This window comes from Erigeron canadensis, chromosome 1, assembly GCF_010389155.1.
Source record: "Erigeron canadensis isolate Cc75 chromosome 1, C_canadensis_v1, whole genome shotgun sequence".
Lineage (NCBI taxonomy): Eukaryota > Viridiplantae > Streptophyta > Magnoliopsida > Asterales > Asteraceae > Erigeron > Erigeron canadensis.
This window is the reverse complement of record NC_057761.1, coordinates 51,628,288-51,655,159: the sequence shown is the minus strand read 5'-3', so window position 1 is coordinate 51,655,159 and position 26,872 is coordinate 51,628,288. Positions and strand designations below refer to the sequence as shown.

The 26,872-nt window shown below is 34.1% G+C and overlaps 3 protein-coding genes across 3 annotated transcripts; all 3 read left to right on the top strand.

Moving 5' to 3' along the window:
• Positions 1 to 3,857: 3,857 nt before the first annotated feature.
• On the top strand, positions 3,858 to 10,151 carry LOC122599709 (ATP-citrate synthase beta chain protein 2-like). The gene is made up of 17 exons (XM_043772264.1): positions 3,858 to 3,991; positions 4,793 to 4,911; positions 5,011 to 5,113; positions 5,209 to 5,274; positions 5,400 to 5,523; positions 5,617 to 5,751; positions 6,175 to 6,235; positions 6,881 to 6,957; positions 7,082 to 7,237; positions 7,330 to 7,458; positions 7,536 to 7,668; positions 8,143 to 8,270; positions 8,510 to 8,615; positions 8,880 to 8,956; positions 9,116 to 9,186; positions 9,265 to 9,549; positions 9,853 to 10,151. Exons 2-17 carry the CDS (start codon positions 4,812 to 4,814, stop codon positions 9,926 to 9,928), a joined length of 1,827 nt encoding a protein of 608 aa, XP_043628199.1. The 5' UTR covers positions 3,858 to 3,991; positions 4,793 to 4,811; the 3' UTR covers positions 9,929 to 10,151.
• A 1,425-nt stretch (positions 10,152 to 11,576) lies between these two features.
• LOC122585315 (kinetochore protein SPC24 homolog) lies at positions 11,577 to 13,417 on the top strand. The gene is made up of 5 exons (XM_043757442.1): positions 11,577 to 11,802; positions 12,400 to 12,541; positions 12,625 to 12,726; positions 12,929 to 13,002; positions 13,118 to 13,417. Exons 1-5 carry the CDS (start codon positions 11,640 to 11,642, stop codon positions 13,219 to 13,221), a joined length of 585 nt encoding a protein of 194 aa, XP_043613377.1. The 5' UTR covers positions 11,577 to 11,639; the 3' UTR covers positions 13,222 to 13,417.
• A 6,342-nt stretch (positions 13,418 to 19,759) lies between these two features.
• LOC122586128 (phytochrome B-like) lies at positions 19,760 to 25,946 on the top strand. The gene is made up of 4 exons (XM_043758235.1): positions 19,760 to 22,016; positions 23,126 to 23,933; positions 24,558 to 24,848; positions 25,395 to 25,946. Exons 1-4 carry the CDS (start codon positions 19,919 to 19,921, stop codon positions 25,588 to 25,590), a joined length of 3,393 nt encoding a protein of 1,130 aa, XP_043614170.1. The 5' UTR covers positions 19,760 to 19,918; the 3' UTR covers positions 25,591 to 25,946.
• Positions 25,947 to 26,872: the final 926 nt, after the last annotated feature.

Genomic DNA, 26,872 nt, shown 5'->3' with positions numbered 1-26,872 from the left:
TGGATATATTGTAGGGTACAATGAATTATTAGATTTGAAGGTGAATGATTAATAAGAAAAAGAGAAAATGAAAATGATGAAAATGTGATGTTAACATGGTAAACAAAAAAGTGTAAATGAATAAAATAAATGGTTAACAATGGTTTTACAATTCTAGCGTATATACATACGGAAGATAATATATCGTTTGAAGTCATTAGCCTAAAAATCTTTTTAACAATAAGATGTTGACATTTGGAAAAACCGAAGGATAACTTTAAAAATGAAAATGAGTAGAATCCATGTATTACATTTAGGGGTGATCAAAATGCGGGCTGACCCGTGAAACCCATTGAACCGGCCCGTAAAAAATCGAACCCGACCCAACCCGTTAAGTATATGGTCCGGTCTACGGGCTTATACTTTATAAAATTTCGGTCTTCGGTCCGGGTCGAGCTAACCCGATAAAAACCCGCAAACCCGGTAAACCCGTACATCAATCCAAAATTTAGTTGGTATATACGAAATTTGTTGCATTATTAAAATATACACTTATATATTATATTACTATACCGTTACTATTATTATTAATTGAAGTTTCCTACTCAATTAATACTTATAATCCCATCACTGATGAAGAGCAGGTGGGTTTGGAATATAGAATACTGTATGTTGGTATATAAGATCATAAGAACATGTGGGTTTATGGGTTTTATAGTTCCATTAATGATGATGATGGCTATATGGAACATGTTGCTATTTGCTAGCTACTGAACTTGAATATGTGCTACACGTACATGTCAAACTTTTCTTCCATTACTATTTCATTGTCGAATTATATGTCCTACGGGTTATGGGTTGGTCCATAAAAAAAGAATCCGCACTATAACCCGGACCGGACCGACCCAATGAAACATGGGCCGATCCGCAGTCCACATATTTGTTAATTCTCGGTTCACGGGACGAGCCGGGTTGAGACCGGGTTGGGTCGGGTTGAGCCCATGATTACCCCTAATTACATTTATATTTTTTTTTAGAAAAATTGAAAATAATATTCAGGAAATATGATATGCAGTTAAGACCCAAGGAGGCGAGGACATGTGCATATTCTTCCTTTTTGTCCAAACTTAGGGTGAAATCACACTCAATGACTCAAGGCTTTGGTCTTAACTTATACACCATTATATATTATTATATTTGAGAAATGTTAAGTAAAACATGTAGTATATATCTTAGGTAAAGCAGAGGATTATGTAAAATTTAGGGGGAGATTATGTAAAATTCATGGGCTATGTATGTTAGGTCAAAAATCGACTAAGTATAATTTGTTCAAAATAGTTGAAGCTCAGTGAAGAAAGCTTGCTCAGGATTCTGAAGTCATTCAGAATATAGCTCACTGAAGCTTCACTTCAGATTCAGAATCAACCAACACTGAAGACGTTCAGACGGAAGTCAAAGACTGAAGACTGAGGAAGAAGATCATCTCAGAAGCAGAGCTCAGAGAAGATCTTACCTGAAGTTGAATCTGAAGAGGCTCAGTGAAAAAGTACTTACAACACTTTTTCACTGATTACGAGGAAAGTCTTTTTGCAGCTTTAACTACCTTTACCCGGTTAATTACTGTCAACCTGGGATTGGGAAAGTTTTAGCAAAAAGGTTGGGAATAAAGTATGTCAAGTCACATCAAAAAACTTACATACTTTACCTTAAACAAGCGTGTTATGGATTTGTCCCACAAATCCATCCAACCATATTTAGTACGGCATATTGCCATGTCATCAGGACATGTTTGCCTATAAATATAAGACTTCTCACACTTGCAAATTGGCTTGGAACTTTGGCAATTGCAACGTGTGATATTACTCTAAGTATTCTTACGAGTAATTCCTCGTCGCATAGATCATTTGTATTTCTGGGTTGTTTAGATACTTTCACAAGTGTGATTATCTTTGTTCCGCAACAACTCTTGTATTTTGTTTATAAGCAATAAATAAAATACATTGAAAAGTACATCTCGACTCATTGCCATAATACTTAATTATATTTAGTAATTTATATAGTTACAAGCAATTATGCTTTATTACTCTTATCCATTATCTGGATCGTAATTCTAACTAGTTCTATCTAGTTTTGATTTACTTGCCAGTTGGGTTATTTGATATAACTTGTGATAATTATTGTCTAACCTTATATCTTGTTATATCTTGATCTCGTGTACATCTTGTTAGGTGGACTTACAATGTATGTTTATTAAATTCAAAGGTTTAATTTGTAACTTTTTTTAAGTAGCAGTATCTAAGCTTAGGTAAAGTCTGCATTACAGATATTTTCCCTATTATATATTAGTAATAGTAATAATTAAAGCCATTCTTTTTCATTTTTTTCTTCTTCCTTTGCAAGACTTTACGCTAAAAAGTCATATGTAGTTGTGTCTGTGCGTTGAGATTAGATGTGGCGTTGGGTTGCTTGTTGGCGGGTCATTTAATAAATGTTGTAATGTGGCCTGTACGTGGTAATGCTGGTAGTTAATATATATGTAATATGTATAGGTTGGAGTGGTTAGTGATTAGGTGTAATGGTGTATGTCTTGTTTGGTGTGTTGTGGCCCCGCTTTTGGTGGCTGTTATTTCATATTTGCATCTTGAAGGGGGCTTCACGGATACTCTATTTGGGTCAAGTTATGTAAGTATTAAGAACACTAGAATAGCTAAAACGGATATTAGAAACCGAGACGAATAGTTTATGACGGTTTTCTTTTACCAATTTTATGCTGTTTTTAGCGCTATATACCCCAACAATAATTTGAACAATCAAAGTCCTTCTAAGTTGTTTATGATGTTACCACTAGTCCACTACCAATCTAAACACCCAATAATTATTTATGTTATTTTCATTCAAGTGATAAAATAAGTAATATTGTTAGGAATCTTACTACACGTGTAGTATCAAAAGACAAAAGTTCATCAACTTAACGAATTAGATATTCATTCATCTTTTTTCTTTTGTTTAACGATACATAGAAACAAAATCATCAATTTGGTTAACGTAGTCTGTTAACGTTCATATATTAGATTTAAGATTAACATTTTGAGGTATCTGTTTTCAATTTACTAATGTTTCTCTGAACTTTTTTTCCCCTTGCCTTAAAATGAGAGATACGAAATGACCATTATACTTTTAATGAAATAATTAACACCATTAGTCCCCTATCTTCTAACATTTTTTTAATACCATTTTAGATTAATTATCTATATATCAATTACATTTATATCAATTTACAACACTACCATCACTGATAGTTGTGTCATCACCACCAAACGATGTCACGAATACCACCGTCGTATTACGCGGATACCGTAGTAGTATATGTATATATTTTAATTAATCAATGGAATAAACGTATTACACTAACAAGTTCATATTCTACTTAACCAACAAACAATAATTAAAAAACAAATTTTGACATACATGATACTTTGAGGTTCATAAATGACATTACTTGGAGAATCAAATCTGTATTTCCAATTCTCCGACCCATACACATATAAAATTTTTTTTTTTAAAATAATTAATCTTCCTAACAAAATAGTCTAAAAATTCTCCTAACTATTTGATAACGAAATATGAAAAAATTAGGGGACATATTAGGAAAGGAAATTAATGGGTAGCACATCTCACCTTCTTAAAGTTTTAGGAGAATTTTTAGGCGAATAAGATTTACATTTTCCTTTTTTAATTTTTTTTTAATCTATCTACCTTTATTAATAATAAAAAAAATAAAATTGTAGATCAAGATAGCATTCAATAGTCGAACACCTCTGTCTTTTTCTCACTAATTTCATTCCATATTTATATCCAATCACACACCAACTACTGTCTTACACACTCCTCTACAAATACACGCACACACCACAACTTTCAACAAACTCCTACTTACATATACTCTGAATCTATCCATCCATCCATATATTTGTGTTTGTGTGCTTTCAGTTGTGGTTCTGCGTGTTTTCCGGTTCGAATTTCTCTCAATTCTCCTCTCATTTAGATCAAATCAATCTGTGTGATCCATCTACTCTATATTTCCGAGATCAACATTTTATTTTATGATCTGATTTGTTGTTTACATTTTGTATTTAACTGTGATCATTAATTAGATCTGATTTACTGATTGTTAGGGTTTATTTTTTCAAATTAGTGATTGCCAATTTAGGAATGTGATGATAATATTCGTGGTTTAGATTTTGATCTGATATATTATATGCTCTGTTTTATGTACATCACATTTATCATATCACTCATTCAATCTGACGATAAAAAGTTGAACGAAAACAAGAATGAACAGTAAAATACCTTAAATTGCTCGAAAAAAAGTTAATTTTCAAAAGTTCAAATTTTGATAAAGTTGGATACCTCTTTGTGCGATTTGCCTTTTTATATTAGTGTTGGATTTAACTATCAAATGCTTAACTTTAAATCTTGGTGGTTGATGTGAGTGTTCTTTTCATACAAATTTAAGCATTGTTTTCAAAACATTTATATTATCCCAAGTTCGAATTCCGTAAGCTGCGATATGAGATATCCTATTACCATTGCAAGATTTATTTTTTTTGGGTAGCGTATCACTAGAATTAATGTTACATACTCATCATTGCCATTGGTGATCTTGATTTGTGTTGATTATATTTTAAAATTCATAACTTAGTAAATAGGTCACAATTTTCATGCTTTTTATGTTCTTTCAATGGTACGCTTCTATATATGTTTAGATTTCTGTTTCCATGGAAATCATTATATTTACTTTAGTTATATACAGGTAATTTTGGGTGAGCGCCATGGCGACTGGACAAATATTCTCGCGTACAACACAATCATTGTTCTATAACTTCAAGCAATTACCCATTCAACGGATGCTTGATTTTGACTTCCTTTGCGGTGTGTGAGAAGCATTGTAAACTTTTGTTATTCTGATATTCGTAAATGTTTAACTTTCGACTGATGTCACATGACTTTTTGTTGTTGTTGATGTTCAAGGGAGGGAAACACCTTCAGTGGCTGGAATTATCAACCCTGGTGCCGAGGGATTTCAGAAACTATTTTTTGGCCAAGAGGAGATTGCCATACCAGTACATTCAACGTGTGTTTTTATTATTACACATTTCTGATTGTAACACTGTCAAACCTTATCTTGGCATATTAGCAGACTAAGCTGTGTTTGTGTCCATATTGCAGCATTGAATCAGCTTGTGCTGCCCACCCTACTGCTGATGTATTCATAAACTTTGCATCATACAGAAGGTTGGTTCTACATTGTTTGTATTTTGTAGCACCCATGAATCAAATATGGATTGCTATTTCTGTACCTTTTGCTTTTTTATTTTTATTTTAAAAGGACAGTTATTGATATCTTGTCATCTATACAGTGCTGCTGCTTCATCCAAGATTGCTCTACAACAACCAACTATTAGAGTTGTGGCGATTATAGCTGAGGGTGTTCCAGAATCAGACACCAAGGAGTTAATATCCTATGCAAGGTCAAACAACAAGGTAGAGATCTCAACTGTTGCCTAAGTTGATGGCTTCATCCTGTCTTGGCTTGTGGACTGGGTTGACTAAGTTAAGCACTTATGGCTCTTGCAGGTTGTTATTGGGCCAGCCACGGTTGGTGGGATTCAAGCTGGAGCTTTCAAGATTGGTGATACTGCCGGAACAATCGATAATATTATACAAAGCAAACTGTACAGGCCTGGATCTGTTGGATTTGTGTCAAAATCTGTGCGTAAACATTTTTGAACTTATGTCGTTAACTAGAGTAGTAGAAAGGATGGGTTGGGTAACTGGTCAAAATGGGTAATTAATATACGGACCCAAAACGGGTTTGGTGAGTTCTTACCAAAATCAATTTTTGAATGATATTTGTAGTTTGTTGCTATAAATAATCGGTATATGTTTACAAGAATAATTAAATATCTTCGAATAAAGTTACCTAGGTCCTAGGCTGTTCTATGCATTATTAATATGCCTTCTAGTTGACCTTTAACACTCCTCCCTCTTACCTAACTTATAAGTTACCTGTTTGGCTCGTCAACAATTTAACCTCTATTATTGACCATCACTGATCTGTGACTTACAAGTGACATGTATCGATCAATGTTTATTTAGTGATTGTGATAGTTTAATGCTTTTGTTAATATACAGGGTGGCATGTCAAATGAATTATACAACACAATTGCTCGTGTAACTGATGGAATCTATGAAGGTATACATAAAAACATATTTGAGTGTATTTGTTCATTGGATCTTTTGTTTTGTGCACATTCAGGCTTCGTTTTGGTAATACACGTGTTCTCAGTGTACATTTTTCTTGTGTTGTACATAATCTTCTTTTGGTAATAATACTATAAAATGTTTGGCAATAATATTTTGTTTCAAATTACTCAATCTTAATAAAATATTATAAGAGCTGAAACTAACTACTTAATATGAAGAAAGTATCGTAAGAGCTGAAAATTTGCACCATGGTTATTTAAATTGCTAAGTAGTCAAGGACATAAATTTCGGTGTTTCGGTCACGGACTGGTATACGAAATATCGTTTTTTTCGGTGGTATTTCGGTAATTCTAATATTATATATATATTTATATATATACATAAATAAGAGTAAAAGGTAAAACCTGGAAGTGATGAAACAGAATTCACCGAAATTTCGGTTAAGTTTCGGAAATTTCGGTGGTATTTCGATCAAATTTCGGTCAAAACCACCGAAAATTTCGGAAACGATATCTAAACCGAAATTCAATACCGAAATTATGTCCCACCACCGAAAACCGAAATTTCACCGAAATTGATAACATAGTTAAATTGTTATCATTTAAGTAAATACATGGATACATTATTGTCTTAGGCATTGCTATCGGAGGTGATGTTTTTCCTGGTTCTACTCTATCGGATCATGTTTTGCGGTTCAACAACATTCCACAGGTATGCTTGTTACACCCTTCATTCACAGAAACTGCAGTACCTGAGATTATATTTTTAGTTAGTACATTGCTGGATTGCCTTCTTTTTGTGTGTGTTGTTGACATTTTCATTTGGTGTAATTTAGATAAAAATGATTGTTGTGCTCGGGGAACTTGGTGGTCGAGATGAATATTCCTTGGTTGAAGCACTAAAGTCAGGAAAAATCAATAAACCTGTATGTGCTTGGGTCAGTGGAACTTGTGCACGCCTCTTTAAGTCTGAAGTTCAATTTGGTCATGCGGTGAGGAAATAACCTTAAGTTCTTATGCTTTTATAGCTCTATTAAAGGAGTCATATTTTTCGTCATGCTTAATATTGTTAACCAACATTCAGGGCGCCAAAAGTGGTGGTGAAATGGAGTCTGCACAAGCTAAAAATCAAGCACTCAAAGAGGCCGGGGCTGTGGTCCCCACTTCATATGAAGCATTTGAAACTTCGATCAAGGAAACTTATGAGAAATTGGTAAGCCTCGATTCTTAAATGTTATCCTTTTGTTTCCTTGCTCCATAGGAACTGAAAACACTATGGTGTTTGGATAGGCCGAGGAGGGCAAGATTACCCCTGTGAAGGAAATTACTCCTCCACAAATCCCTGAGGATCTTAACTCGGCAATCAAGAGTGGAAAAGTGCGAGCTCCTACTCATATTATTTCAACCATCTCTGATGATAGAGGTATGAACATGTTGCAAGGAAGTATTAAGCGTAATGTATATATAAGATGTGACAATCGGCAGTTTGTGTGGGTACCCCGGTTCGGTAACTTGTTTAAACGGGTTTGGGTTGAAACAAGTAACTGGTACTCTGTTAGTTTAGGTCAGAATGGGCGGGGTTAAGTAAAACGGGCTCACCTGGAAATTTTATTTGTCTATATTTTACATGTACTTGATACATTAGACATGATTTGCAATAATAATTTTACATTATGAATCAGTGACTTCCGAATTTAAGTTTATTAGAAGTTCATTTAGAGAGACATTTTAGCGTGTTTGAACTCTTGACTTGTTTTGTATCTAGTTAAATGATTTGTATTTGCCCATTTTACCTGTTTAAGAAGAATTATGACCCAAAGATAAATTGATCAAAGTTGCCACCTCTAGCTTTTATGAATTCTCTATAACGAATGATTTCTTTAATCTCAATTTTCAGGTGAAGAGCCATGCTATGCGGGGGTGCCAATGTCCACAATTGTTGAGAAGGGATTGGGTATTGGTGACGTTATTTCTCTTTTGTGGTTTAAACGCAGTCTTCCCCGCTACTGCACACAATTTATTGAGGTTGTTAAATGTTGAGTTTTATCTTTTCGAATACCATCTCTGTTCGATGAAAATTGCATTGTTTAACTAGCATATAGTTATAGGCAGAGTTTGAAATTTTTCAACATTTGAGGTCTTCCCATTATATTAAAGGAACGTAGAAAACTTTTCATATGATGAAATGTTGCAATTTTAGGACATTCTTAATAGATGTTTACTATATAGCTATTCTATGACTAATAAGTGCAACTATTCCTCAGATTTGTGTCATGTTGTGTGCTGATCACGGCCCATGTGTCTCTGGTGCTCACAATACAATAGTCACTGCAAGAGCAGGAAAAGATCTTGTATCAAGTCTTGTATCGGGTAAGTCCATGTATAGTGAGAATAACTGTGTATGACAAAGGAAAATAATCATAAAATCTTTGTAATATATTATCAATTGAACCATGGACCAAAAAAAGTCGTCTGATTGCCATCAACAGAGGTATTTACTATTTAGTAAGAGTGGTTTGCATTCCTGCTCCTGACAAAAATCAAAACACACCGAACAACCTTCACTTCTATCTTAACTTTATCTTGTTTCTAAGTTACATAGTTCTAGTTAAGTAATTGTATTTTTTGAAACAGGTTTGCTAACAATTGGTCCTCGTTTTGGTGGTGCTGTTGATGATGCTGCGCGATACTTCAAGGATGCTTATGACAGGGTAAGTTGAAATCTTAGGGACATATCTGGAACCAACCACAACTGGGAAAGTCGTGGCAGCTGATCTGTGGTGCACAGTGCACCATGGCTAGCCCAGAATCAGATTATGGTCATTGGATCGTTCTAAATCTTTGCGTTCTCTCTTTTCTTTTTCTTACAGAAACTTTCACCATATGAGTTTGTTGAAAGCATGAAAAAGAAGGGTATTCGTGTGCCAGGAATTGGACACAGGTGTGTTTTTTTCTTCTCATTTCATAAAGCAAATTTTTATGGAAAGAAATTAACATGTGTTTGGTTCTCGTTAATAAGGATCAAGAGAGGTGATAATAGAGATAAGAGAGTTGAGCTGCTACAATTGTTTGCTCGCACACATTTCCCTTCGACAAAATACATGGAATATGCAGTAGAAGTTGAGGCTTATACTCTCTCAAAGGCAAACAACTTAGTGATGAACGTCGATGGAGCAATTGGTACCCTGTTTCTGGATCTTCTTGCGGGTAGTGGAATGTTCACCAAGCAAGAAATTGATGAGATTGTGGCAATTGGGTATCTCAATGGGCTCTTTGTTTTGGCTCGTTCCATTGGTCTTATCGGGTCAGTTTTTTTTTTTCTTTCTTTCACGTTTACTGATCCATCTAGCTCTCCAATAGACCTACCAAGTACAAGAGTGGTATAAAAAGATAACTTAAGATCTCCAAACCTGTTAATGCCAACCTAAGCTAGTATAGAACTCTTGTCGTATACATCATTAGCTGTACCATGTGAATGGACATATGTACATTCAACTCATGTGCAGTTATTTTTGCAATAAGTACAACTCACAACATAGGATTTTTGTGGATCTTTATTTTTTTTGCTCACTATTTGACTGATGAATGGATCATGTGATATATGCAGGCATACATTTGACCAAAAGAGACTGAAGCAGCCGCTATATAGGCACCCATGGGAAGATGTTCTTTACACAAAATGATTAACCATGTGATCATTTCAGTAGTACACATGTCATTCTTAAAAAGTTTTCCAATCTAGATTATCTCATTTGTGTATGCGATTTGTTGTAATGACCGTTGGGCCATTAGACTGGTCTTCTGTTTGTATCTGTCATTGTAAGTTTATTACGGGAGAAATTTCTCCATTTCATATTTGTAACAAGAATTTACATATCAAGTGTCATGTCTGACTCTTTGAGATTATGCTTCCAGGTTTTTGTAGAAAGAACAATTACAACACTTTGTCAGATAGTTTTGGTCATTCACTTGCCTGATATATGTGTGATTACGTTTCATAGTTAAGTTCCTAAAACCTAACGTTACTTATAGTTTGTATATGGACAAACAGTATAATAAAACAATCTACATTTGTTATTTTATGCCCAGCCTAGTATAGTAGTATTAAACTTTAAGAAAGTGCTCACCCGAGCTGCTTTGTAGTTAGGCCAATTCAAGTCTTCAACTATTTGAAGTGAAAATCAAAATTAGCAAAATCAAACACATCACAGTATCACACAATTATTATAGCATGGTATTCTTCACGCTGGAGAGGAGGGTGGGATGATGATATCGGGACCTTACTAGTACCATGCTGGAAACCAGTTGATGAACGTTTGTACAGCTGACCCTGTTGATGTTTTTCATTGACACCGAAATACAAGGCTGTTAGGGGCAAGGGTGTAATCGGCAAGTTTTATCGGCAAAAAACATCGGCTATTTGGCAAGCCTATAGCATGTGAATCGGCAAGTTACATCAGTTAGCTTTGACAAGTTACATCGGCTAGTTTTGGCCGATTAAAATAGACGTTGGGAGCATGTGAGAAGCAGGGGAACATTAGCTTTTCAAATTGTTATTGGTGGATTTTTGTTGGTAGGTGAGAAAAAAAATTGTTTATTTATTTTGATGACCACTAAAAGTTTGACATGTGGCCAAGTTAAAAAGAAGCCAAAATAGAGTTAAAATGTGCCGATTACATGAGTGTAGTTGCCATCTTGCCGATTAAAAGAGCCAAAGTCATCAAAATAAATAAACAATTTTTTTTTTACCTACCAACAAAAATCCACCAATAACAATTTGAAAAGCTAGTGTCCCCTGCTTCTCACATGCCCCCAACGTCTATTTTAATCGACCAAAACTAACCGATATAACTTGCCAAAACTAACCGATGTAACTTGCCGATACTAGCCGATTCACATGCTATATGCTTGCCAAATAGCCAATGCTTGCCGATGCTTTTTTGCCTATAAAACTTTCACCGTGCTTAATATTGTTAGGCGGGTATGAAGTAAAAAGTGTGTTGCTTGCTTTGTATAAAACTTGACTCTTATTTTAGTATCTTTTTAGCTTTTCTTATTCAATTTAACACCAACAGTTTACAAATGTTGTTGATAGTATTTGGCTTATGAAGAAAGTTTTTGAATACACGATTTAATTTAATCAGTCATGAACTATTGATCTCTGCCCTAAAACATAAAAACAATTTTATATCCATCTTCCAATATTTTACTGTATATCTTTTACTTTTATCACGTATCTCATTTTTTATTTATTAGAAAAAGAAAAAGCGATCTAAATAAAAGAAAAAAAATGCTAATGAATAAGGTTTTAAAGTTTGTAAAATTGTTTGTTTCCCTCCATACTCATTTTTCCCTTTGGAAAACCCTAGAAAACTCAAAGATAGAAAAAACGAAATGGAGAGAAATAATAATATAACTGTTTACAGCGATGAATTAGTGAAGATAATATCAGACCCGCAGAAAGACATTGATTCCTTGAATTACTGTCTTAATACTTCACGTTCTCTCCGTTCCACTTCCCGTTCAGATCTCGCTGCCCTTCATTCTTCTCTTCAAGGTTTCTACTTTTTTATTTTTTATATTTTTTTTTCCTTTTGAACTGGCTGTAAATAATAAACGTTTTGACTGTTAATTTTGGTAAGTTTGAATTCTTTCTGTTTTGTGGATTTTGATTTAAATATGAAAACCTAATTCTGCAATTTAGAGTTATTAGTCTATATTTTAGAATTATTAGTCTATATTTGGGGATTTATTTGTGTGGTTTATTATTTCTTAAGATTAAGTTTTCAAAGTTAGTAAGCTTCATTTTAGGTGTCTAGATACGCGTATTTTGGTTAGCTTATTAGTTTTTTACAAGCAAAATGAGCGAATAAGCTTAAACTCCATTTCTTGGAGCTTAATGAGGATGACGTAGGCCAATAAGCTTCTGGAAAACTGCATATCTACTTATTTTAAAAGGCATAAACACTTTCAGATTAGCAATCCCAAATGTCCCCTCGTTAGATGACTTCTTGACTGTTTAGCCTGTTTGGTCCATTTGACCCGTTACTCTTTTTCATATTAACAGGCTGACATAGCCGCTTCTAGTGATCACTGGTCAGCCAGACACTAGTTGCTTTTGATCTTCTGAATAGAATAGTATTTCGTGCAACAGATTATCAAAAAAAGATAGACTTATGCAAGCAAAAAACGGAAGATGCAAAGGCCGAAGTTGCTTTAGATGCAGAGATTGATATGCTGCAGAAAGAGTTGGATGAAGAGCTTCATAGGGCGACTTTGTTACAAGAGGAGCTTAGATAAGGCTTTTAAATACTAAAATCTAATCACTTTACGTCTTTTGACAATTTGATTACTGATTATTTTCCAATATTGTCTACACAGCTATTACTGATCAAATTAAAGATCTTGATGAGCAACAAAGTTCGATTGAAGATAGAAAGCAGGTTCTGGAAAAACTTGAACAAGATGAAATGAAATCCCAGTAAGTCCATCGACAAACTTAATGAATTAGTTAAGTGTCATCACCTTTATCTATGCATTCTTATTTTGAAAAAACATATGTTTGAGAATCATAAAACAAAGCATATAATGTCTGTTAATCAACTGTGCCTAAATGATCTGCTAACTAATTCATTTCTCTTTATTCGAGGGAGAAAGTAATATATGTTTTTTTCTTTACGCAGAATGAAGCTCTCAATGTATGCATCTGTAACAAGCATCATTCCGGATTTGAATGGTCAATCCAAGATATCCGGATGTATCCTTTGTTATGTTTACTTCTAATTGTTTGTTTGCTGTGATAGTCTTATTACTAGATTCCAATTTGACATATTCTTTTTCAATCTGCAATTCTTTAATTTCATTAATCACAGATATTGTTGATAAACAAAAGAAAGTGGTTGAAAAATTCGAGCTCGATTCTCAGGAGATGAATGATTTTGATACTTGTAATGCAATCTGGAAGATGATAACCTGATGATAAATACTGAACTTTAGCTCTCCTCATGGAAGCCATTTGTAAGTTAACTTGTGATTTGTGATTATGTTTATGATCATCTGGATTGTGTCATTGCACATTTTTCTGTGGATGGAATCCGTATTTGTGTTTATCTATATTCTGTAAAAATGTTTTAATCTGATGTTCTATCTAGCAAACTTTTTTATGTTGTCTACGATGATAGTTTTAAGTTTGAGCATACCATTCGACCAAATAATTTCTTGTAAATGTCAGATGTAAATTATGTAAATGTTTCAAGTTCACTATGTCTTTTCAATAGTTGGTAAAAACTACCGCCAAGGTGGCTTAGTGGTCAGGACTCAGGAGTCCTGTTTTCTCAGAGTAGAGGTTTCAGGTTCAAATCCTAACCTAGGTAAACATCTTGGGGGTGGCCAGGTTAATTGTTGGAACCTGCCAAGGGCGAAAAATCCTAACCTAGGTAAACATCTGAGTCAAAAAGTGGCTCTCCATTCCCCTTCCCTGAATAACCCGAACAGGGAAAAACCTCTCCATCTAGCCATTTTCAATAGTTGGTAACAGTAGTCTTCATAAGAAGTTTACAATGACCCCCATCATACTATGACAGACTGCTATAGCATTTGAGGAGAGTTCTTTTTGAGTTATAGTGAAGTGATGACTTCACATATACATTTTTAATTGTAAAGATGGCCTGTGTTTTAATTCAATGGTACGTTAGCTAGAATGTAGTGACACACCTGTCTATACATAGTTGTATGCAACTTGCTGATTAATTTGGCTAAGCTGCCTGTAATAGTATATAAGTTGTCATCAGATGCTTTGCTTTATGTGCAATGTTCATTTACCTATATAGTTGTATGTAGGTAGACGGATAGTCCAAATTTTTGTCCTTGGTTGTGTTTATATCGGCCCCATATGTTCAATGGGGTCCTTCCACACAATACAGTGAACAACTCAATTATGTCTACTTTGTTCGCTTTCTGGATTTCTTACAATCTTGAATTACTTTCATGTACAGTTTGGTGACCACATGTTGGTCTGTGGAATAATAAGAGCGCCTTTTAGAAAGGATAAAAGAAAGAAAGGAAAAGAAAAAAAAATCTTAGAATTACAAGTTTTGCAATACAAGGCCGCAGTATTGTATTTATTGGGATTTTATCACCTCATTTTTTTCATTGTTTTTCCATATCAACCTTCTTTATCATTATATAATAATAACACCAGTAAACTAAGGTATCCCAGTAAAATTTGGAATCTATCTTATACTAGTTATTAGAAGGTTTAACTGAGTTGGTTACCGGGAAGCTTGGTCTCAGCTCATTTGATAGTAAGCCGGATGTGGGTACTGTTTGTGCTTGAGTTTGATGCTTGTTCATTTATTTGAGTTTGATACTCACTCGGTTTTTAGATTTTGGTTCCCGATAATTAGTTTAGAGCTCGAGTTTGACCTTAAAAAATTTTACAAATTTTGAATGACCCGTGACTCCGTGAGTGGATATCAGTCTTTCAAAGCTTCTCATGAAACCGTTTGAGTTGCTAGTAGGCTATGACCCTACACGTAATTTAAACAATGGTTATTTATCAGCAACTTTTATTAAACATATTTTGTGTAATTTTTTGGATTAATCTAATATTTTCTAGAAGCATCATTTCATAAGTTATATAGTATATGTTAGTAATTTATTTACAGATATTAAAAAAGATAAGATTTTTATTTCTATTAACATGTACTAAAAGTTATAAATAAAAGTAGTCATGTACAAAGTGATTTCGTGGCCTGTGACTCACTTGGTCGGCCCACCACGTTCGGAATTAATGAGGCCCACATGATCGACTGGGCGTATGTTTATTGGATGTTGTGCGGATAGCACGTGTGATACATAACGTCCATATGGCCCACACCACGTGCTGTGCCCCATGTACATAGTGGGCTTCAATTGTGAAACTTTCTCTCATTGGTTTACCAAATCGATGGCTGGAAAAATAACGGGTACAATCTTCACGTGGCATGAATGTGATCCCAAAATTATAAAGACAACTTCGGTAGGGCCCAGTACAGTGTTACCTATGAAGGCCCACTTTGATTTTTGGTTGATATTACTACTTTCAATGCACAATGTACAAGTCATCGTGGCAATTTATTTTGAGGCCAAGAATCGTTTGTCTTTGGAACATATTCAATGGGTGTGTAGTGTTTGGTATTTGGAATTGGATCTAGTGATACATATGGCCGGTGCTTCTTTTTTTTTTTTTGAGCCCTCAACGTTATCATGATCATGTTATTCTGATATAGTGGAATGTTATCGTGATCGTACGTGTTATCCAATAATTGATATGTGCGTATTTTTCTTTTGTTTGCCAATGTTGAGAGCTTGGCCTCCGATTGCTTCGTTTTGAAGGTGCTAAATAATGAATTTCTTCGGTCTGTCCAATTGACTTATGTAAACACATGTACTCCTATTGTTCCGGATGCAGAATTGTGATATGTTTAACGATGGACTCAACTAGAGCTGGCATATTGCGTCCGACACGACACGATAAGACACGATCACGATAAGGTTAAACACGAACACGACACGATAGCTAATCGTGTCAGTTTTTCCAAACACGAACACGATTTTTAATAGGTTACACAATAAGGGACTTGTTAAAAGTTACACGACAAGGGGCCTGTTAAGGGACCTGATAACGTATCTTATCGTGTTTTAACGTGTCTTATCGTGTCTTATCGTGTCTTAATGTGTCCTTAACGTGTCTTTAACGGGTCCTTAACGTGTCTTTAATGTGTCTTAACATGTCCATATATATACTACTTGTTTTATCGTGTTTTAACAGGTCCGGACCTGTTAGGACACGATAACTATTCGTGTCTTAACAGGTTTGGACCTGTTAAGAAACAAAACACGTTAAGGCCAAATACGAAACGCGAAAAAATCAGATCGTGTCGTGCTAACAGGTCCGTGTCGGAAATTGTCAGCTCTAAACTCAACGACAATAACTAACATATAGTTGGTGAAAAAAGAAAAGTTCTATCAATGTTTAATACTTTAATGGGGAACTCAACGACAATTGCTAGACAATATATAACTTCACGTGCTATTTACTGACCCATGTCATGCCTTACGACAATGATAACAGCCCTTTTTGCTATCTGATTTTGTTTCTTTCGAATTTAATGAAACACAAATTAAACATATTCATTTTTTCTTTCATGTAAAGACAAGAGCGTATATAGATAGCTAAAGTACATTTTGATTTGCCTTCATGTATAAGCATTTCGTTTTCCATCAATAATTTGCTTAAACGAGTATTTATTTTGTCCACATTTCGCATCATGTCAATCGATAGAGGTTAGTGAGTTTTGTATCGCTACATGTATAATAAACATAGACGGTACTAGGAAAAAATCACAGAAAGGGCAAAATTAAAAATCCGTGAAATATAAATATAAAAGTGGTCAAAATTTTAAAAACCTATTAGAAATTTTATAAAATCGATGAAAAAATTAAAAATACATGACAAAATTTAAATTTTGAAGGGGGCATTTGCCCCCTTTGCCCCTCATGCGGTACCGCCCCTATATAAATACATTAACATGTGAATCTTAACTCGATATACAAAAACAATTATATTTTATATTAGAAGATAATTCTAAAGGAAGAAAAAAAACACAAAAAGTTTGACATTTTAAGCATAGCTTGGAGATGGTCTTGGTGAACAAAAAGCATGTTTGGATTAGTTTATTGACTATATACTTTTAATGTTTATGTTTCTTCAAAAGTTACGGAAGTCTGTTTCGTAAATACATATTTCTAAGAAGATATAAATTGACGAGCATATTCTTAACACCTTTTGTTTTGCATTATCTACTTCACTATTTTTTTATTTTTTTTTAACGGCTAAATATTACACCAAATCCTACTTTATTATTATATATTCTTACTTACAAATCCATTCAGTTTATGTTTTATGTCTACTACGAAGAATAAAGGAAAAGACTGGATATATGTCGACCAATTTAGGCAGGGAAACGAGCAAAAGCTCAACACCAAGTAAAGATTTCCAAGAGAGAATCTACAATGCTATATAAAGTGGATGCTTCATGCTACACCACACCTCTATCATTATAAATGGATATATACTAATGTAAGACCGAGGTCAATGGATTGAGAAAATGTTGACATAAGAGGTTTTATTTCCTAACTTACAAAGTATAATATCATTAATTTTTATTTGCAAAAGTTTTTTTTTTTCTTTATCTAGTTTAATGATTACTAGCACGTTACATGGACAATGCAGCGGTTGTCGTGACAGCGACAATGTGGTGGTGGGGACGATTGTTGATGGTAGATGAGGCGTCGAATGGTGTAGATAATATAAAGAGCTAATGAAGATATTTTAAAAGATAAAGAATTGATAAATGTATTTTAATCATTAAATGTTTTCCACTAATTCTCTCTTAATCTTAATTTTTGATTTTGATAAATATTACCATCTTATCATTATGATTTTTTTAGGCCATATAGTTAAAAGAATTAATCATATTCCTTTCTATATATAATCATCATCTATTATACAATACAATATATGTCATATCATCTACTTATTTTTTTATTTTTTTATTTTTTAACAGAATATATATAACCAACTCCATTTAGGTGGGTTCGCCAGGAGTATCTTTTAAATCCACTATGTGGGCCCCGAAGATGAGTTTTCCCCAAGATCTCAGGTTCGAGTATTGGGTTTCTCATCTCAAGATATTTTCCATGAGCAGGGGGTTAGAGGTCCAGCAATTTGTTGGTTAAAATTGCCTCCAGCACGTCTGAATCGAAACTAACTTTACAAAAAATAAAATTATATATCAATTACTCGTATAAAACACGAAAATACTGATTCATGTAGGATGGCTACGTAGCTTTACTGGGCTTCATATTTTCTCTCTCTTTTATTTCAAACTAGCTAATCACCCTGGATTTAATCCGAGCCGTTACAAATATGTTTTGTTATATATATATATATACAAAATAAAAATTGCTATAAGAGGCAAACCTTGATCTTAACATTACCAAACATTGAAATCAATAATATTAATATGGCTGAAGCTTTAAAGTAGAATAATATTAACAACATCATTGATAGATAAAAATAATATAACCTACAACCTATAAAAACAAAACACAATTCACATATCCGTAGCCATAAACTCGAAACACCAAAGGAGCTAAACCTATGTAGTTATGTATTTTAACTCCAAAATAATTTTTTACTTCAAAAATATCATTAGTTTAAATTTATAAATATTTCATCAAAACTTAAATGGAAATTTTGAACTATGATAGAACAAAAAAAGAATATGTTAAATTAAAATAAATATATTTTTGTAATATAGCATCATCTTTAATTATATAAAATGTAAGGAAGAATTATAATATGACAAATCGGATTTTTTCTTCTAGAAATAATCTTTCTTTATTAATAATAGAGATAGAGATAGAAATCGAGATTTCTTTTTCGGTATCTTATCTTGTTCTCATTAAATATTAATTAATTACTTTGCATACAAAATTTAAGTTTTATCATTATTAACAATATCTGTGGGGCTATGTTTAGCATGTTACTTCATAGATAAATAATTTGTACGTCAAACATAACCACTTTCGATATTTATGGAATAAGATCTAATATACAACATTATGTCATGTAATAAGTTAATAACACCTTAAACATAGCTTCAAGGGTTATGTTTATCATTTTCTTAAATAAAATTAAAGTATTAATATATGAAAATTTTCTCTTAACAATTTTTTTAATGTCTTTCATTTCATGTTAGTTGTACTCATTCATTATCTATTCATAATTTATAAGGGAGTGTCTAATATGCTGTTAACAGCAGGATTTACTTGTTGTCTCTCTTCACATATAGGGGACTGAGTTTTTTATTCTAACATGTGTGAAATACAGGGGTGGTTTTTTATAGTAATTGCTAGGAAAGTTTTTTAAAAATATATTTTAATGATTAATCGTGTCAATGTAAGCAGAGTTGATAGAGGCTCTTGCGTGTTGAAGTGAAAATCAACGTTCGATCCTTGAATGATGAGTAAGTATTACTCCGTAGTCGTTTAAGAAAAATGAAAGATTATTTTTTTTTTCCAAAAAAATACTCGTAATCTAAAAGAAAAGGAAAGAGAGAGAGAGACAGTCAGTCAATACTCCATACTGAATATAACAGTATCAGACCAGATACAATCTGATGTTTCTCTCAACATAAATACATCAACCAGTAATCCAGTATGTTAATATATAATTTTTTTACAAAACAATCATTCCCAAGTCCGCATCTTAATTCATCACATGATGGACACCATGCATAATATCTTGTACATCATTCAATATTCATCCATTTTCACCTCTTCAGAATGATGCAGCTTATTTAAAAGGCCACATGACACACTTCGTAGCAACAAAAAATACCACCACTAAATTTTAGTAAAGTTCATCATGGGCACACATTAATTTATATAAAGTTACAATCTTTTTTCTTTTTTTCCTTTTTTCTTCAAAAAAAAGAAAAGAAATGGCCTGTGGAAGTAAAACTAGCTTAAAACTTCATTCTTCAGTGACAATTTTGATTTAAGAAGAAACATATCTAAATTTTGCAAAAAAAATAAAAAAAAGTTTCAATCTTTTTTCAAGAAAAATGGCTTCAGGAAGCAGAACAAGCTCAAAACTTCATAGGCATAATTATAATAACAATAACCAAAAAGCCCAACAACCATCATCATCAACTTCAAACTACAACAAGGTAGTTGACTCAGTAAGCAAAGCAACTGCACAGTTTACAGTTGATGCAAGATTGCATGCTGTATTTGAACAATCTGGTGGCTCTGGTAAGTCTTTTGATTATTCAAAGTCACTTCAAACTACAACACAGTCATCAATTCCTGAACAACAAATAACTGCTTATTTGTCAAGAATTCAAAGAGGTGGTCACATTCAGCCATTTGGTTGCATGATTGCTATCGATGATTCGAGTTTTAAAGTCATTGCCTTTAGTGAGAATGCTAGAGAAAGATTAGGCTTAGCTCCCCAATCTGTACCAAGTATAGAAAAACAAGAAATCTTGACAATTGGAACAGATGTTAAGACCCTTTTCACCCCTACTAGTTCTGTGTTGCTAGAACGAGCTTTTCGGGCTAGAGAGATTACTTTACTGAACCCTCTTTGGGTTCATTCCAAGAATTCAGGGAAACCGTTTTATGCGATCTTGCATAGGATTGATGTAGGGATTGTGATTGATTTAGAGCCTGCTAGGACTGAAGATCCGGCTTTGTCTATTGCTGGGGCGGTTCAGTCTCAAAAGCTGGCTGTTCGGGCCATTTCAAAGTTGCAGGCTTTGCCAGGTGGAGATATTAAGCTTTTGTGTGATACTGTTGTGCAAAATGTGAGGGAACTTACGGGTTATGATCGGGTTATGGTGTATAAGTTTCATGAAGATGAGCATGGTGAAGTTGTAGCGGAATGCAAACGGGCTGATTTGGATCCATATATTGGTTTGCATTATCCGGCTACAGATATACCTCAAGCTTCAAGATTCTTGTTTAGGCAAAACCGTGTTAGAATGATTGTTGACTGTCATACGAATCCTGTTCGTGTGATCCAAGACGAGGCATTAATGCAACCATTGAGCTTGGTGGGTTCGACTCTTCGGGCCCCTCATGGTTGTCATGCTCAGTACATGGCCAACATGGGCTCTATAGCTTCATTAGCCATGGCAGTAATTATTAATGGACCAGATGATGAAAATACAGGACAAAGAGCTTCAATGAGACTTTGGGGTTTAGTTGTTTGTCATCATACATCGGCCCGTTGTATTCCTTTTCCTCTTCGTTACGCTTGTGAATTTTTGATGCAGGCGTTTGGGCTTCAATTAAATATGGAATTACAGTTAGCTGCTCAAATGTCGGAAAAACACATTTTAAGAACACAAACTTTATTATGTGATATGCTTCTTCGTGACTCACCAACGGGTATAGTGACTCAAAGCCCAAGTATCATGGATCTTATAAAATGTGATGGGGCTGCACTTTACAATCAAGGAAAGTACTACCCGCTAGGTGTAACCCCAACTGAAGCCCAAATCAAAGATATTATCGATTGGCTAACTGCAGTGCACCTTGATTCAACCGGTTTAAGCACTGATAGTTTAGCCGATGCAGGTTATCCAGGAGCCACAGCTCTGGGGGATGCAGTTTGTGGGATGGCAGTGGCTTACATTACATCTAAAGATATATTATTTTGGTTCAGATCAAATACTGCCAAAGAGATAAAATGGGGTGGTGCTAAACATCATCCGGAAGATAAAGATGATGGTCAAAGAATGCATCCGCGTTCTTCTTTTAATGCATTTTTGGAAGTGGTGAAAAGTAGGAGTTTGCCATGGGAGAATGCTGAAATGGATGCAATACATTCGTTACAGCTTATTTTGAGAGACTCATTTAAAGATGTTGATGAAAATAACTCAAAAGCTGTTGTTAATGCTCATTATGAAGATATGGAGTTGCAAGGTATGGATGAACTTAGCTCGGTTGCACGAGAAATGGTTAGGTTAATAGAGACTGCAACTGCTCCTATACTTGCAGTTGATGTTGAAGGTCGAATAAATGGATGGAATGCAAAGGTTGCAGAATTAACTGGTTTGTCAGTGGAGAATGCTATGGGGAAATCATTGGTTCAGGATCTTGTGTATAAAGAATCAGAAGAAACAGTTGCTAAACTTTTGGATCGTGCGTTAAGAGGTATCGCTTTAGTGACATCCATTCTCTTCCCATCTTCCTTACTAACAGGTTAAAGATTATTTAATGAAATGACTCAATTCGGTTCAACATCTAATAGTGGAAATGTGAAATTGAAATAAACCAAAAGAGGCTTCAAATTCAACCATTATAATATGTACTGATCGATATGGGTTGCGTGAGAGTAAGAAATATAAGCAGCACACACAGGTGGGATGGGTAATGGGGGGGGGGGAATGGTTCCTTTAGAACTGCTGAAACAGGCTGGAACAACCCTTGTTAATCCCCAAACACTTTTCTGCTCTTGTTATAAAGTTTTCTTTATAAATTATACCCATACCTCAAAAGTAAGATGTATTAAACTAAAAGTCTTGACAAAAACAATTTTAAAGGATCATTTCTTATAACTATAGAGATTTCACCCTGTTTGACAGGTTCCCCTTGTAGCTTTCTTTTACCCATTAAACCTGTTTGAAAGAGAACATGAGTCGAATTGGCCCATTCATTTCTAAGTGAGTTAAAATGCCACCTCCAGGTAGTGTTGTCTCAAATGGGTCAAACAAGTAGAAAGTCGCTAAAAAGGTAAAAAGTTTCTTTTTAAGCATAACCTTCTAATTGGTATTATTCAATATTTAAGTTTTAAATTTTGCTAATCACGGCCTTTAGACCTATGAATAACATACAGTAAGATATTGTACATAAAAATGACTGTCCCTTAAATATAATTTTCAACCACAATGTATAACCCTTTGGTGCACCTTATCCATAGCCTGAAGGGCTAAATAGCAGGCTCCCTAGTATATTAGAGTAATAATATTGCATTCTTCATCCTAACCATCCTGCTGTTTATTCGATAAAAAGAATTACCAATTAACCCAGCCCTCAGTACTAAAAATGACATGTTTTAAACTAAAAAATCGGTACCCAACCCTACCATAGTTCCATCTCTAAACAACAGATTTTTGGAAAAGTTTTCAAGCCTGGATATAACTTTGCTACCTGAAGCTAATCCAGGTTGACTGGTGTTGGTTATTTTGCTTCATTTTTGCACATAAACACGTTGTATGGGCCATGATACTCAACACTTAAGGTATCATTGTCCATTAACACAGGTGAAGAAGATAAAAATGTGGAGATCAAGTTGAAGACATTCAATTCGTCAATGGAAGAAACCGCGGTTTTTGTAGTAGTCAATGCTTGTTCCAGCAAAGACTACACCGATAACATAGTAGGAGTTTGCTTTGTTGGCCAAGATGTCACCCGTCAAAAAGTTGTCATGGATAAATTTATTCAAATTCAAGGCGATTACAAGGCCATTGTTCAGAACCCAAGTGCTCTAATACCACCTATATTTGCTTCCGATGAGAACACATGTTGCTCAGAGTGGAACATTGCCATGGAGAAACTTACGGGCTGGACTCGAGCAGAAATCCTTGGTAAAACCTTGGTTGGGGAAATTTTTGGAAGTGTTTGTCGTCTAAAAGGTCCTGATTCTTTGACAAAATTCATGATCATTCTGCATAATGCAATCGGAGGCCAAGATACGGAAAAGTACCCCTTTTCATTCTTTGACAAAAATGGGAAATACGTTCAAGTTCTTTTAACAGCTAATAAGAGGATGAATGTGGCAGGAGAGGTTATTGGGGCCTTTTGTTTTTTGCAAATTGCAAGTCCGGAATTGCAACAAGCACTTAAAGTACAATTGCAACAAGAAAAGAAGTGTCATGAGAGAATGAAAGAATTGGCTTATATCTGTCATGAGATCAAAAATCCGTTAAGTGGCATTCGTTTTGCAAATTCTCTTTTGGAAGCATCAGATTTAACCGAAGATCAGAAGCAGTTGCTTGAAACTTCTGCAGCATGTGAGAAACAAATGTTCAAGATCATAAAAGATGTTGATAAGGAAAACATCCAAGAGGGGTAAGTTCTCTTCTAAGTATTGATTATAGATGTGGCAAATTGGATGGGTTGGAGAACGCGTCAATATGGGCTCAGATTAAAATGAGTAACTTTTAAAGGACTTGTACAGATCCATCAACAACTTCTAGTCCAACTTTTGAACTTTATGAATACGTAACGTATTTTTAAGGTTACAAAAGTTTTGTAGTTCGAAATCAACAATCTAACAGTTTCATTTAGGAGGTTTTAATGTTTGAAATCATTTTGGGTGCCTTTTCTGACCAGGTTGACCCGTTTATGTATTAGCTAAGTCTTCCATTCATCCCTTTTACCACGTTGCAGATAAAATACAACCCAAAATCTTAGGTAAATGAGTCACAACTACCACCTTCTATATTGCTGTATAAAGCATCCTAAATGGCTTAGATTCCATACATTCCAACGTGCTTGCAGTATGAATGGTAGAAAAAACACAAAACACTACACTAAGCAAGAAATAGCAATATTTGGTCAATAAACCATCAAGAATGATGGTCACTTTTGCATTTACATTTCCACAAATTTGTCCAAAATAGCTTTTTCTTCCACAACATCATCATAGAGGAGCTCACTGTTTGTTTGTTTTTTGTATTATTTTTATCATAGTTCTTTAGAGATGGAGAAACATGAATTTGTACTTGGGAATGTAATCAATGCTGTGGTGAGCCAAGTAATGTTACTGCTGCAGCATAGAGGTCTACAACTGATCCGAGATATTCCAGAGGAAGTCAAAACATTGACCATTTACGGTGATCAAGCGAGGATGCAACAAGTGTTGACAGACTTCTTGTTGAATATGGCACGTCATTCGCCCTCACCAGGGGGTTGGGTGGAACTTCAAGTTCGCCCGACCTTGAAGCAAACTTCTGATGGAAATGTTGTACATGTTGCATTTAGGTACGTTTACTATAACTTTGTGCTCTTGCTTTTCTGTTAACAACAAACATACCCACAGACATGCACGAGGCATCAAAAACCTTTAATACACCATTGTCCCCTACTCCCCTTTAGGACTTAAACCCCAACCCATTTCTTGTTGGCCCACCTTAATACTACTAGGCTTAAAGCTGTTTCGTGACTTAATATGGGAATTATAGTTGGCCAACTGGCCAAGACATGCTTACCAACGTATTCTAAAGTTGCAGAACTATGATCAATTAATAAAAGCATGGTAATTGGCAAGAATGTACAAAATGGACACCAAATCTTGGCTCTTTGAGGTCTAAAGAAACCGAAACCAACCCAAAAAACATGAACATTACCAATTTTTTTAGGGTTTGAGTGAACTTGAAATTCAAGGCTTATGCTTGTGAGTTTATTTCTTCACAATATATATATATATATATATATATATATATATATATATATATCTTGAAATAAGTTTTGTTAAATGGACCAAACATTATAAGAATCAATTCATGTCTTCTCATGTGCATTGTGAAGGATCATGTCTCCTGGTGAAGGTCTATCGCCGGAGTTGGTTCAAGACATGTTTCATAGCAGTGAATGGTCAAGCGAAGAAGGTTTAGGACTAAGCATGTGTCGAAAAATACTAACTCTTATGAATGGTGAAGTTCAATATATCAGAGAATCAGAAAGATGTTATTTCTTTGTCGTTCTTGAAGTACCACCACATTAACGTGACTACAAAAGCGTTGACCAATTCTTCCCATATCAAAAAAGTTTGGACGACGGAGTTCAATCTAATAAAAAGTCACCATTCCAGGGATGTCACGTTTATGTGGTTTTCGAGTGTATTCTCACATGGGTTTTTCAAGTGGAAGTATCAATCTATCGAATGGTTTTCGTGGCTTCATGGCTACCGGCTGCATTCTTTCAACTTTGAGGAAATCAAAGTTTATGAGTATTCTCCCTTCTTTTAACTCATGTTATAGTAATTAACTCGTGTGTTATAAACATATAGTTTGGTATGAATTGTGAAATCTATCTAATCTTTAATCTTTATTAAAAGTTGCCAATTAATTGTTATCCAAATTCTTGTGAATGTGGTTCATCAAGGCTTTCTTGTGTCAGAAGATGGAAACTACATGCTTCTGGGCTAAGTATTCATGGTGTAGTTGAATTGTGATGATTCTTGTTGTTGATAGAAAGTTAAGCTTTTGAAAAGAAATGTGTACCTTATCTATGTACCATTATTATCACATACTACCAAAAGTGATCGAAATGTGTAGTTTTATTATTCTTGAAAAAACTACGAAATTTCTGTCCCGCAATAATTGTTGTGTTGAAACGATTGTGTTGAACAAACATTCTATCATGATAGATTTGTTTAAAAGTTTATCATATCAAATATATATTTAATATATTATTTAAAGGCAAAACCACAATAGTTTTCGTCTGCGTGTTGCGCGGTTTTAATTAGTTCGATTACATTTTGTTATTGATAATTTATGTTTCTAAAAACTTTGACATATAAAATATATACTTATTAAAAAACAATACCACAAGAAAATTAATAAAAGTCTTTAATATATTGTTTGAAAACCTGAAAACGATTATGTTTTGTTATTGATGATGTGTCGCTATATATATTTGTTAAAATATTTGACATATGAAATGAAATTTATTCAAAGGCAATAACACAAAAAAGTAGTTTTGATATATTATTTGAAAACCCAAGAGAAAAAAAAATGTAATAAACCATGAAATAACCTATAATTTTAAACCTCGGAGGGATCTAATGTAGTGTTACAGAAAAAGAATAAACGTTTTTAATATAATTACAAAAAAAATTAGTTTTGATATATTATTTGAAACCCAAAAAAAATAAATGTAAGAAACCAAGAAGTAACTCGTAATTTTAAACCTGAAAAGGGATCTAATGTTCTGAATATCGTTACAAAAAAAAAAAGTTTTCAACATAATTAATTGAAAACCCGAAAGGAAAAACATATGGAAAA

What these genes read in the sequence shown, in the direction of transcription:
- LOC122599709 (XM_043772264.1), top strand. Translation starts at nt 4,812, where the DNA reads ATGGCGACTGGACAAATATTCTCGCGTACAACACAATCATTGTTCTAT. An exon ending in TTGGATTTGTGTCAAAATCT is followed by an intron (nt 5,752 to 6,174) that starts GTGCGTAAACAT and finishes GTTAATATACAG; the next exon opens with GGTGGCATGTCAAATGAATT. An exon ending in TCAAGGATGCTTATGACAGG is followed by an intron (nt 8,957 to 9,115) that starts GTAAGTTGAAAT and finishes TTTTTCTTACAG; the next exon opens with AAACTTTCACCATATGAGTT.
- LOC122585315 (XM_043757442.1), top strand. Translation starts at nt 11,640, where the DNA reads ATGGAGAGAAATAATAATATAACTGTTTACAGCGATGAATTAGTGAAG. An exon ending in CCTTCATTCTTCTCTTCAAG is followed by an intron (nt 11,803 to 12,399) that starts GTTTCTACTTTT and finishes TTCGTGCAACAG; the next exon opens with ATTATCAAAAAAAGATAGAC. An exon ending in CAAGATGAAATGAAATCCCA is followed by an intron (nt 12,727 to 12,928) that starts GTAAGTCCATCG and finishes TTCTTTACGCAG; the next exon opens with AATGAAGCTCTCAATGTATG.
- LOC122586128 (XM_043758235.1), top strand. Translation starts at nt 19,919, where the DNA reads ATGGCTTCAGGAAGCAGAACAAGCTCAAAACTTCATAGGCATAATTAT. An exon ending in TTTGGATCGTGCGTTAAGAG is followed by an intron (nt 22,017 to 23,125) that starts GTATCGCTTTAG and finishes CCATTAACACAG; the next exon opens with GTGAAGAAGATAAAAATGTG. An exon ending in AAGGAAAACATCCAAGAGGG is followed by an intron (nt 23,934 to 24,557) that starts GTAAGTTCTCTT and finishes TTTTTATCATAG; the next exon opens with TTCTTTAGAGATGGAGAAAC.